Here is a 13,481-nt window from a genome sequence, read left to right as displayed (position 1 = left end):
TCACACTAATGTTTCTTGGTCACTCATAAAGCCATGTGATGTCAGTAATGCCAAATGCTTGATGTCTTAAAAGTATCTTAAGTTTATTTTGACTGTGTATAAAACTACACTTTATATCTCACGGCTCTTGGTATTGCCCTCCTTCATTCTGTATCATTTTCCTGAGGATTCCCAGTTCTTCACAAGGCAGAGACTGAGTGTCAAAACTAACAGGATGAGACTGTTTCTCTTTCATGTTTTCAGGGCAGGAATGATAGTGACTAGTGATGCTACTTCAAAAGTGTGAAAGCAGGAGAACTGCCTAGAGAACACAGCAAGGCCCTTTTTCTGTTCTTTTTCAGGTGGAGATGGAGATATCTTAACTGTCTTTCCTTCTTCACAGGGTTACACATCGTTCTGGAATGATTGCATCTCGTCAGGATTGCGCGGCTGCATGTTAATTGAATTGGCATTGCGGGGGCGTCTCCAGCTGGAGGCCTGTGGAATGAGGCGCAAAAGTCTGCTAACAAGAAAGGTAAGTGCAGGAAAATGGTCACATTCACTCGTCAGGCTCCACGCAATACAGGAGCTATAAATTACAACTGGTTCTAAGAAAAGCCTGGGGTTTTTTTTTCTTTATGTGAAGATGATGATTCTGAGTAATGACCTAAGGCAGATGTGCAAAGTTAAAAGGTGTTTCGGTGGTGAGATGAAATGCCTTGGGACATCTCTGGTACCTGTTCTGTGCCCGTGTTTGTTCCCTGGATGTGTTGCTGGTGCTGTTGCTGACCAGCCGTTGGCAGTGGCTTTGGCTGGGGCGTGGTGGCAGCAGTTACAGCCAGTGGCACCAGCCACAATCTGCCAAAGGAGCTGGATTTTGCAATGCCAGTGGGGTGTGGGCTCAGGCTGAAAGGAACGGATAACTGCCAGACACCAGATGTGTCCTGCAAGCCACCAGTTTACTTCTGGGTGTACACAGCGCTGCAGCTGTGCTTGCATTACATGGGAAGGAAACCATCATTGTTCTTGGGACCCGTGAGAACATACAACTGTCTAGTTCAAGCATGAGGCTGGTGTGTTAAATTGGTTGTGCTCTCTGACCTTCAAGATGGCCACATCTCTACGGTCCTTTATAGAATTGGGCTGAAGATTTGAGGCCTTAGTTTTTTACTTTTACCACTGAATTTTCCCTTTGTACAAAATGTGTGAAGACATGCTCTTGGAAGAATTTTTACTTCATCAGCATTAGAGGACACTTGTAAAATAAGCCTATTGAAAACCTGGTCAAATGTTGTCTGTCCACCACAAATAAATTCTCTTATGGCACATTTCTCTGTCAATATTATCTTTTCTAAATTTTAAGGCAAGCTTGTGAATTCCCTAACCTTCTCCCAGCTCCCTTCCCTTCAGAAAAATCGAACCTCTGTTCCGACAAACAGTCCCTACTTCTTTTAGCCTCGTTTAAGCATATTCAGCATTGATTAGTTCGCACATTTTTTTTTCCTCCAGAGCTTTTGGCTTCTTAGGCATTCAGTAATCTTCTTAGGCATTCAGTCAGGAGTTATTTTCATTCTGTGAAAACCTTGTCAGTTCTATCTACTTGAAATATTAACTGTGAGGTTGCTGGGTTTTTAAATAAAATGGAAAAATAACCTGTATGTATATTCACTAAAGAATACAAGCAAAATTATTCGTCTGAGTTGTGATTGGGTTTTATTTGATTGTGGTTGCATGTTTTTTGTTAAATTTTATTATGTCGTTTGTTTAAAGTGATCTAAAATCTACACAATTTATAGGTTTTCTTATTCTGCTGTTGTAAAGTATTTGAGATACTTTTCAGTTTTCAGGCAGGAGGGTTCTATAAAAATAGGCATTAATTTAAAATTTAGATGAAGGTTGTTTTCTGCTTAAGTACTTCCCTGCAAATAAAATCCCTAAACACAGCACCTCCATCAATTTAGAAATCAGTCTTATGAATGACTTATGTTATTTTGCACCTTATTTGAAGTTTTCCATTAACACTAAATTTCAGTTTTGTTTTGGCGTTGGCCAGATTTAAGTCTCTACTCTGTCAATTGTCCTCCTTGTCCTGCTTCTTCAGGCTTTGCTCCCCATGCCCTTAGCTTTGGCTGTGAAATAAATACTGTGCTTAATAAGTGGAAAGAGCTGTCAAATAATACATCCAAGGTTGTAATTCAGGGGTGAAATAATTTACTTTGATCAGTTTAGTTTTTAATGGAACCACTCTCTTGATCTTGTCATCAGGTGGGGCACAAGTGATAAGGTGAGGTGAAGGAGGGTAAACTCGAGTTTTTTGGGCAGGAGCACAGATATAGATTTATTAAAGCCACAGTTAAGTGTGGCTTTAATATAATTAACTTGAAAGAATGATAGCTACAATGATTTTCACTTAAAGCCTTAAATCAGGTTGATCTCTGCTGATAGTATTTTGTACTTCAGAATGGATCAAGATACATTAAATCTATGATTGAATGCCATAGAGAGTCAAATGAGACTGAGAAAAGAGTGGACAAGGACTTGATGGATCTTAGCGAGACTTTGTAAGTGGATATGATGTGTTACACATGGCAACATCCTTGTAAATTTGGCTTAAGAATATGTAATTGTCACACCATTTTGGAGTTCTGTCTACTGGCATCAATATTAGAAACAAATAAATTAATTTTGAGGTTTGCAAATAGTTATTGAGAATAGAAGATGGTACTCTACATTGCCTTACAGGCTCAGAGAGCAAACCAAATTGATAGAGTTATTAGAATCAAAAGGAATCCCAAAAAATCCTTGGCAGATTTTCTTCAGTATTTATTGCTAACAATTCTGAGCAATTCATGCAAGAGTGAATTTTTGTATTAAAACTAGAAAATGAAGTTTACTTAAAAATCTGTGCTTAATCTTTTAGCTTTGCTTAATTACAGAGCTGCATTGTGAAAAATGCAAATTAAATATTCTGTATAATTGAAATTTCCTTAGTTGATAAGTACCAGGCAAATCTAGTACCTGATTCATCACTGAAAAATTGGAATAAAGAATATTTTTTTACAGTCAGGCTAAGGCCCAGCATCTCTGAAGAAACAGGATGTTCCCTGAACTATGGAACAGTATGACATTTCCAGAACACCTTTCTGACTACTCTAAAGTGTTAAGAAAGATAGGAGTTTTCATTTCCTGCTTTTCAAATGTATATATATATGGAATTGTGTTGATGTATTCATTTTTCTGTCAATCACCTGGTACCTTTTCTCTGATGCTTGTAAAGTGCTAGTTTGTAAACTATTTAAATTGCCAGATATAATAGTAACAACAACAATAATAACAACTATTATTATTATCATTAACAACTGTAGTAATTCTTCTATAAATAAAGATGGATTTTAAACATACTGACTTGAGCTAGTTTAATCTGTAAGTTTTCATTCGGTGCTCTTGATTTTATCTCCTGAAAAAAAATTGTATTTTTTTGCATGGTTTCTGTAACTACTTATACTGGTAAACAAGCAGTTACATTTTTGAATTTTATTATGTTCCTCTGAATCAGTTCTTTTGTTGTGCTTTCCTGAGTGAAGAATTAAAATAATTTTAGAAGTTATTAAATAAGAGACTTATATTGTATTGCATTTATTGTTGCATGTTAAGGGGTTTATTAGTACATGTGTATTTTCCCTAGTACGTGTGGTTTAACTGTAATTAAATGAAACTCTATTAGTTGGCAGTGTGTTCTTCAGAGCTGGAAAACTTACAGATGTTGTCATGAACCTGTTTTTATCTGTTCGTATATTGAAGAAAACTAGTTTTTGTACCTTTTTCTTGTTGTTATTTTCATGCAACCTTATTGTTTAACTCAGTATTTTGAATAAATTGACTCGAAGCAGTAAAATAGACTGTATTCAGAAACTAATTTAGTGCAATGTACTTTGTTCTTGGGAGGTAGCAACGGACCTGGCTAGATAAGTGAGTTATTTTCCTTCAAAATACAGCTTTTAAGTTTGTTATTAATACTACAATTTTGCCCATTAAGGTTAATTTAAATTACATATTAACCTCAGACTTAAGGTATTTTGAATTAAAACACATACTGCTTTTTTTTAATAATGAAAATTTACCTTTTTCAATGTTGCATATTCTTAAGAGAGAGTTTGTTATTTTTAAAAAAAATTATTTTGGTTTTCCTAACAGGTAGGTTTTTTATTGATGGGTGTGTTTGTCATATATGAATTATGTCAAAATACTGACTGTGTTTTATTCATTCTTAGGTGATTTGCAAGTCAGATGCTCCTACAGGGGATGTTCTGCTTGATGAAGCTCTGAAACACATAAAAGAGACCCAGCCTCCTGAAACAGTACAAAATTGGATTGAACTGCTTAGTGGTAAGCCTTGCACATAACGTATTTGCTTTTTTTACCCAAATAAAGCTAATTATCTGGCATCACTAGAGATTATATTGCAAGGTTTTTTGAGAGAAAATATGCAAAAAAGTTAATTAGTCTGTCCTCTAGGGTAGTCTCTTGTTGATTGTAGCCTTTAATCAAATATAAGTAACTGTTGCTTTTGACTTAACTTGGTACAGAAAGGATCTGTATGGAAGTGTCAGAGGACATCTCAACTCAGTGGAAGAGGTGCCTTCTGCTGACTCTGAAGTAAATCAGGACTGCACCCTGGAGATGTAATTGCCTTTCTCTGTGTTTGGAAATGGTGGTTGGTGGAAGTTTGGAGCCTGAGTGTATGCACTGAGTATTCAGATCTTTCAATAAAGAAAGGAGATGAAGAGCTCATAGCTCACACATAAAACTTGAGGGTGATTTGGCCATTAATCATAAAGAAAAAATAAAGCGTTAGGAGTTTATTTTTTTATTAACTGAAGAAATGTAATAAATATTTTTAAATGTTAAATACTTCTTGTTGATCAAAACAAAGTCTTCAAGGTGAGTACTTTGCACACAGCTTTCCCTGTAAAGCTAGTAAATAGTTGAGAAAGAATGAAATGTCAGTGATCATAGAATTTTGAACAGGTTTGGTTGGCAGGGACTTTTACAGGCCATCTAGTCCAGCCCCTCTGCAGTCAGCCAGGACACCTTCCACTAGACCATCCAACTGGACATTGCATGCTTCCAGGGATAAGGCATCCACCACCTCTCTGGGCAACCCATTCTGGTGTCTGATTGTGAAAAACTTCTTCCTTGTATATAATGTCAGCCAACTCTCCTTCACTTTGAAACCATTATTCATGTCCCAGGCTCTGCTAAAGTGTCTGACCCTGTCTTTCTTGCAGTCCCCCTTTAAGCCCAGAAAGGCTGTAGAAAGATTTCCTTAGAGCCTTCTCCTCTCCAGGCTGAGCTGCAGACAGAATTGATCACTAGCCTTCGTCTGTTTTCACAAAGCACATAAATGCAGCTCCCTTGAAGTAGATCAGAGCTGTACTTCATTTGTGCAAACAGTGCAGGAAAAAACCCTGCACTGTTGACCCTCATTGTCAACAATGTGCCTGTGAGGTTGGGGGTAATGAGATTTGGAAGTTGCCTGTGTAAAATCTGCTACTTCTTAAAACCGATAAGCTGCAGAAATGAGCAAAATCTCTTTGCCTTTCTCTGCTTTCCTGTTTTCTTTGTTCTTGTCATTCATTCTGCACCACCTTAAACAGCCTTCCTTGCACACCATTCATTCTCAGGTCCTTGCCATCCCCCCTCTCCTGCTCCTTGGCTGTCAGGCAGGGGGGAGCCTGGACTACGTGTCAGGAGGGCCATGGCTGCTGCGGAACCATGCAGTTCAGTTCTCACTCAGCTCCCCTTCCCTCTTACAGCCAGCAAAAACAATTCATTTTTCTTGTCCCAAATACATAATTTGTGCTGACATTTCACCTCCTTTCCCAGTGCAATGCACATCAAGTTAGGACTGGCTCAAGAAAGGTCAGCTAATGAATGAACTAGTGTTGTAGGTTTTCTTTGAGGTAAGCTAAGGCTTTCCTGACCCTGCTGAGCTTTGGCTCTGTGAAGATAGTTATCATCAGTGCTGTGGCTAAGGCTTGAATCAATAATTTTTACTAACATATGTTTATTAATTATACCAATTCTTGGATGGCATTAGTGTTCTTCGGTTCCCATGGTTTAGAGATCTGTCCTTCTGAAGAAAAATATTTCAATGGGTCTTGGTGGGGGTTTTTATTTTTATTGGTTGGTTGGTTTTGCTTTATTTTGCTTTATTTAATAAATTCATAAACTCTGTTAGAATTTTGCCTTGGAGACCAGGTCGATCCTGGAAAAAAATCTATCCATGGTTATCAGTGATGCAGAGTGCTGCTTGGAGTTACAGTACATGTGAGTTCAAAGCCATCATATGAATAAATATGTGGACATGTAAGGTGATGTTTGCCAGGCTGATGTTTATAATGTAGCCCCTAAAGAAAGCAAAGGTAGGGAATATAGACGTTTGGACCAAAATATCAGGTTTCCTGCAGATGTAGCAAACATCTCTCTCCGTGTCTGCAAAGTGTCTGTGTAGTTGAAGAGCTTGGTCACAAGGTGTCACCACAGCACTGACTTCAGCCACATGGCAACTGCACAAAAATCTAGGAAGTAGCCTTTGCCCTGTGAAAGGTAGTAAGGAAACCGCTTTTTTGTGTTTGTGTGATAGTTTCATTTATGATAAACTGGGGAATCGTATTCAGTGATGTGTAGTTGGACTTGTGTAGTTCAGTCCTGGTTGGGTTTTCTGCCTTTCACTCTGCAGCTGGAGTCACCTCATTTGTTTGCTTATCTTGGCTGTTACTTGGATACAGTGTGTGTCACCCTCCATCACAGTGGGAGAAACCTCAAAGTCACCTGTGGCTTACTGTTGTTGTTGTTATTATTTTATGCTAACCAATAAATGTTTTAAAGTTTGGTACAGAAATTCTCATATCATTTATGGAAAACCTCCATCTATGTAAGAAATACTTAAAGCTGTTCCTTTTCTTGCCCCTTAAAATGCATAGTCTTTGACATCAGGAGGGGATTATGATAAATTCTTAAGTAATCTGGAATTAAAATTTTTAGCCTGTTAAATAAGCTCTTAAGCAAAGGTAGAATTCTCAGTGATAAACAGTTTTAGTTGGAGCTGTTGATGCTGACTTTGTCCTTTGTCAATTTCCTCTCTGCATACAGTCACACACTCTGAAGGGCCCAGTTCTGCTGCTGTAACAAAAGGCATTAGAAATAATTTATATAGAAGCATTAAAGACTCTGTCTAATATGTGGTTCATGTGGGCACACCTGTGCCACACACATTCTCACAGGGCATGGTCACTGTTTCATATGGTGGAGGCAGGAAGGGGGAGAGGAGTGGAAACCTGCAGAAATAAAGACATTCACTGGGTAACTGTGCATTAGCTTGTCTCTGTGGCAGAAGAAAAGCAGTAACACTTCTCCTGGTCTCTGACGTGGTAAAAGACTGTAGAAAGGTGCTTAATTGTACTTTATTTTTATTGTTACATAAATAAATTCTGCAGAACTGATTTTTTTTTATTTTACAAGACAAGGTTTTTGTTTATTTTTCATATCTGCAATCAAGACGTGGCTTAGCTGTCGTTTCATCCAAACTGTCACAGTACCCCAGAGCTGCTCCAAGGAGGTTCTCCTGGTCTCTGCCTCCATGGCAGGGATCAGAGAAATGCTGACAGGAGCACAGTGTCTTGTAGTCTGCTATATGATTTTGACAGCCCATTCTGTACCACAGAGGGGAAAAGAAAAATCACTGCAGCAGTGCAGCTTAAACTTTGTCTGACTGTTGTGTGGTTTTCTTGCTGTTTCAGGTGAAACATGGAACCCACTGAAGTTGCACTACCAACTACGAAATGTCCGTGAGCGGTTAGCTAAAAATCTAGTGGAAAAAGGTGTACTGACAACAGAGAAACAGAACTTCCTTCTTTTTGACATGACCACGCACCCTCTCACCAACAACAACATCAAACAGCGCCTCATCAAGAAGGTTCAGGAGGCAGTTCTTGACAAGTGGGTGAACGACCCCCACCGCATGGACAAGCGCTTGCTGGCGCTCGTGTACTTAGCCCATGCCTCAGACGTCCTGGAGAACGCTTTTGCCCCCCTCCTGGATGAGCAGTATGATTTAGCCACAAAGAGAGTGCGGCAGCTCCTGGATTTAGACCCTGAGGTTGAATGTATGAAAACCAACACGAATGAGGTTCTGTGGGCTGTTGTAGCAGCTTTCACAAAGTAACTGCATTCAGACTGAAGCGTTCTCTCTTCTTTCATGTAAACCAGTTTTTTTTCTCTTTTATTGACTATTCATGTTTTCTGTAATTGTACCTTCTCACATGATGAATGGGTTTTTGTTTAATGGGAATTATAAGTGGTGTATTCCCTACTTCTCTATCTGTATACAGGATTTTGCTGGTACAAGAGACTTTCCTGTTTAAAACAACAGAAGAAGGGTAAACTGCCATATTGGCATTCCATTTCCTATTCAGTTTGAGTTACCTTAAATACTTTGTTTAATTTTTCACCTCGTTGTTATTGAAGTGGTTTGTCACCAAAGCTCCATGTTGAAGTGTCTGTCAGGACATTTTATACACAGATATTTTCAATTACATATAACAAAATTACTTAAAAATCAGAAATGACATTAAGCAGCTTTGTCAATAGTTCCTGTAAAATGCCCCATAAATTTTAATTTTCACGCAGGTCTCTTGTGTACTTATATTTTCATTAGAATGATAGCTGAGTCATAACGCTAGTATAGAAAGGTCCAATTGTTTCATAAACTGGTTTTGGGAGGGGATACATTCCATTATATTGTGTATATATAGTTCAAATTGTATATTAACAACTGCCCCATCTTAGTATTTTGCAAGATCTACTTACTTGTACACCTGGTGCCCCTTATTTGCTGTCAGCCATTGCCATCTGATGCAAAGAAAGGCCTCCTGCAGAGGTCCTGTGTGTGAAAGCTGTTTTTTTCCAGAGTCTCTGGAGTTTGCCATCCAGGTATTCTCAGTCTATGCATTGCCTTTGAAAATTAGTGAATGGAAAGAGACTGCTTTCTATCATTGGTACTTTCTTCTTTCCCTCCACTTCTGTGTGGAAAAGACTCATGACCAGTACAATTCTTGAGTGCAGTTTTTGGTTTTGTACACAAATTAATGTTTGTCTCATAAACCTTGAACTATTTTACACTTCAAAAACAAAAAGTCAGTCCTAGCAGGTGTTGCATGTAAATGGTTAGCAAGTAATGGCAGCAGTTCAGAGAATTCAGATTTCTGTAATGGGATGCTCAGCTATATTTTAATTTTTATATATACAATTATGCTGATTAGCACACTATTGTAAAAAAACCCAAAACCTATATAAAACCCTGGCTTTTTAAAATTTATTGCCTCTTTGCCGCTGCTTGTTATTTCCCATTGATTTCACAGTGTAAATATTATGCATTGAAAGAATTAAGCATTGATTTCTATACTTTTTTCATCATACCAATGCAGATTTATAGTGGGGCTTACAGGTGTTTAGAAACCTTTTGGTTAATATTCAGAACAAGAATACTAGATGGTGTATAACTGTAGAGTTGAAATTTAAGAGATCCCTTAATCTGTATACTAGCTTTTTACCTACAGTAAATAAACTATGATCTTGAAAGTGCCTGAAACAGAGTAAGCATGTCACTTATACTTTTTTGTTGCTAATTAGAAAGGTTTTATTGCCTAACTGAAAGCTTTAGTTTATATCCTTCTTATTAGAAAGGGAGAATTTATATTAAGTAGTTCAAACTGACTTAATCAGTGGTGTTGCTCAGATCTGCAGGATTCATTGCTGGGACAGGCTGAATTAATTTGGGGAGTGTGCAACTGTGCCTGCCCTAGGTAGACCTCTTCAGTCTTGAGCACAGCTCTACAGCCTCATCTGTGACTGGATTTCCAATTTTGCACTTCATTTTCAATCATTGATATGCTTGAGTAGTTGACTTTAAAATGCAACTTAAATTCATCGTACCTCTAGAACCTTTTTTAAGAAAGGTTTTTAAAAATATGGTCCTTGACATTTAATGGCACACTGTTCTTTCAGTTCTTAATGCTATTTCTTTAGACAAATGAAATTAAAAGTATATTGTAAAGTATTTCAAACTCTGGTTTACAAATAAAAAGACAAACAGTATTCTCTCACTTGTAAGATGCTGTGTTGAAAACTTTGAGTGGCTTGGGCATGAACTTGGGACATTGTTTTTTAAACATTTCAAGCTGTGATTGCTTTTAAGTGGAAGGAAAATGAAAATTGCTGTGTTGCTCTTATATTTGACAGCTTATGGAATACTTTCTGTATACTTGCTAGTAGATGCAGCTCACAGCTTTCATTGTCTCTCATGTGATCTGTTTTCTCATTTTCTGTTGCTCTTTGAGAGGAGGAGGAAGTAATTAGGCAGAAAGGTCAGAAAAATGGTGGAGTGTGCAGGAGCAGCAAGTTATGTGCACAAAACTTTTAAAATGGCTTTGAAAATCTAAGCTACTTGAAGCATGCTTCAGACTGAAAGTATCCTTCACAGTCCTTTTTCTGGCCTCTCTTCATCCTGTGAGTATTTTCCATTTTCCTGCTGGTTTCATGTTTGGTTGTGGGGGATATTGGAGTTTTAGTACCCTTATGGTCTACATGGTTTAGAAGAAATCGATGGTTTAGAATTCTTTTTTAATCCCCCCCTTGAAAGATTATTTGGGGTTTTGTGGTTTTTGGGGGGTTTTTTTTCCACACAGAGGATAACTGCACACAGTATTTATCAGCTTTATTTTGCTTAGATAGGACCTCTGACCGTGATGGGGAGAGTCTGTGCTGGACATGACAAAGAAATTGGATGTAAGTGAGGAAGGGTTTGGGAAGAACAACAGTGTCTTTTGCTGGACCACCTGGTGTAAGCCTGGATGTGCAGGGGAAATAGATGAGCTTTTGGAGTCCTGAGTTCTAAAATTGTGCTTCAAAAAGCCCAAAACCTCCAGGAAGGTAAGTTTGGTAGGTTAATAGGAACTGATTTGGCTGACATTGTTGCCTTTGTTGCTATTTCAGGTTTTAAAAAATGGCTAAACACGGGAGACTGTGTTGATGAGATTCAGGTACCCTTCTACCTGGGCTGCTACTGCAGCTCACGGAGACCTACCTGGTTTCCAGACAGTTCTGTCTACTCCAAACCCTCAGCTCTCAGTGGCTGCTCAAGTGAAGATTCTTACCCAAAGCGTGAACTTGAACACATGCCTCAAGGAACAGCATGTATTATTCAGGGACACATTTTTTTAAAACAAACTTTCAAGTCAAAACCAGGATTTTGAAAGTTAAATCATTAAGCAGTGTACACACACACACACACACACACTCACACACACACACACACACACACACACATTTTCACAGTCCTTGAGCTTGACATTGTCCTTTCCTGTGTTTCTAGAGCTGGCATTACAGTGCTGTTACATGGACTGGTAGTGAAACGTGTGTACTATAAATGATGCTTTTGAGGCAAAATTTGCATAAGTGGCGGTAAAAGGCTGCTGACTGTGTGCTCGTGTGTTCATGCCCATTTCTCCTACAAGGTGAAGATATGTATTAACTGATGTGTTCTCTGTGAACTGGACTGAATCTGTACTGTAACAAAATAAAGCACTCTTTCATGCTATCAGCTGCAGGTGGTTACTGCGTATCACATGCATGCAATACCTAAAGGATATATATTTTCATTTGCTAAGTAATTTCCAGTTTTTCCTCAGGCTGCATTATTCACCAGTTTGAGAAAGAACTTTTTTTAAAGGTTTTCATCAAAGCCTTAGCTCTCCTTCAGCTGGGCTCTAGGCAGTTCAGGCAGCCTAATTCTGTTATGTCCCAGTTATCCCTATTGTCCACCTTTTTATATGGAGGGGGGTTTCCAGCTTCAGAGAAGTATGAATTTTTTTTTTAAGTAATTTATTTTTGAAAAGAATTTTGGAAAAAGTAAGTTTACTCTGTGGAAATGCTTAATGCATTAACAATTATGCTGTCAGGTGCTTTGTAAGTATTAAAGTGAGATCTCAGGCGTGTGTATGGGGTGACTGCCTTGGGGCAGTGGTTGGGGAAGAAGCCTAGTCAAAGCTGCTGTCCGTGTTAATTTATGAGTAAGATCTGGAGTTTCCTCACAGTGGATCTTGCTTTCTCCTGCCCACAGAGCAGCAGCATGAAGCCTGTGGAAAGCTGATGGTAAGAAATGTCTTCTGACCTTGAAGAAAGCTGCTGTAGAAACACAGGAAAACCTGGGTCCCAGAACAGCAGACAAAACTAGGGAAAGAAATGCTGATAAATAGTAGCCTTTGGCTTTCTCCCTAACCTCCACCTTTCTGTACTTCCAGATAATTTGCTGTTTCAACTTTTTTCTCCCCTGACTCTGGACTCTGGTTTTTGTTTCTTGGCTTGTTGCTTGGTGACTTCAGCAACAATGTGGCCAGAAGTGCCAGGGCAGTGATTGTCCCCCTGTAGTCAGCACTGGTGAGGCCAGACTTGGAGTTCTGTGTCCAGTTCTGGGCCCCGTAATTCAGTGGGAACATTTGAGGTGCTGGAGTGTGTCCAGAGGAGGGGAACACAGCTGGGGAAGTGTCTGGGACATAAATTCTCTGAAGAGCAGCTGAGGGAGCTGGGGATGTTTATCCTGGAGAAAAGGAGGTGCAGGGGGGAACCTTGTCACTCTCTGCAACTCCCTGAAAGGAGAGTGTAGCCAGGTGGGCCTCAGGCTCTTCTCCCAGGGAAAAAGTGACAGGACAAGGGTAAATAGCCTCAAGTTGTGCCACAGGAGGTTCAAGTTGGACATCAGGAAGAATTTTTTTATTGAAAGGGTGGTTAAGCACTGGAATGGGCTGCCCGGGGAGGTGGTGGAGTCACCATTCCTGGAAGTGTTCAAGAAACAAGTGGATGTGGCACATAGTCCTGTGTTTTAGGATCATAGTGAATTGCAAGCTCATTGGTGTGCATTAGTTATGTACCGGAGCCTTAGGCAGAGGCCTGTTGGTTAGGGCATATAGCTGTTTACTACTATAGTATCATGGGATCAAAGCCCATCTGTCTAGTAAATTGGAAGGTCGTAGCTTAATTAAAGCACCTGAGTTGATTCCCCATCAAAGCCTCAAGGAGCCTCCTCATTTTCAGCAAATGGGTTTGTCAAAAGTAGCTGCCTTGATGGCTGAACTGAAGCAGCTGGTGGCCTGCTACAACTCATAACACCTGGTTTGTTAAGGTGAGCACAACCTGGCACTAATTTATCTTGAAACTTCTCTTTGCCAGCTTCTAAAGCAAGTTATAGTCCATGCAGCATGGAGAACTTGCAGCTGAGAGTGATGATTTTACTAGTTCTCTAATATAAGTAGATTTTGTGAGCCAGTGCTTCAAGGACTTGCTATCTCTCACTCAAGCTTTTCCTACAGTGAGAGTATTCTATACAACAGTAATTTTCTCTTTTGGGCTCTCTGCTTGTTAAAAGAGTTGAGTTTGTGCTGCAG

At 39.1% G+C, this 13,481-nt stretch overlaps 1 protein-coding gene across 1 annotated transcript in view; it reads left to right on the top strand.

The window, feature by feature from the left end:
• GOLPH3 (golgi phosphoprotein 3) overlaps positions 1 to 11,638 on the top strand; it is a 31,013-nt gene extending 19,375 nt beyond the window's left edge. Inside the window, exons 2-4 of the mRNA XM_036403282.2 lie at positions 383 to 514; positions 4,251 to 4,365; positions 7,782 to 11,638. Of these exons, the coding sequence (XP_036259175.1) occupies positions 383 to 514; positions 4,251 to 4,365; positions 7,782 to 8,206 (672 nt within the window). The 3' untranslated portion in view covers positions 8,207 to 11,638. The remainder of the gene's footprint in view (positions 1 to 382; positions 515 to 4,250; positions 4,366 to 7,781) is intronic.
• Positions 11,639 to 13,481: the final 1,843 nt, after the last annotated feature.

This window comes from Molothrus ater, chromosome Z (genome assembly GCF_012460135.2).
Source record: "Molothrus ater isolate BHLD 08-10-18 breed brown headed cowbird chromosome Z, BPBGC_Mater_1.1, whole genome shotgun sequence".
NCBI classification, from domain to species: Eukaryota; Metazoa; Chordata; class Aves; order Passeriformes; family Icteridae; genus Molothrus; species Molothrus ater.
The sequence above is the reverse complement of the archived record's forward strand: the minus strand, read 5'-3'. Positions and strand labels throughout refer to the sequence as shown.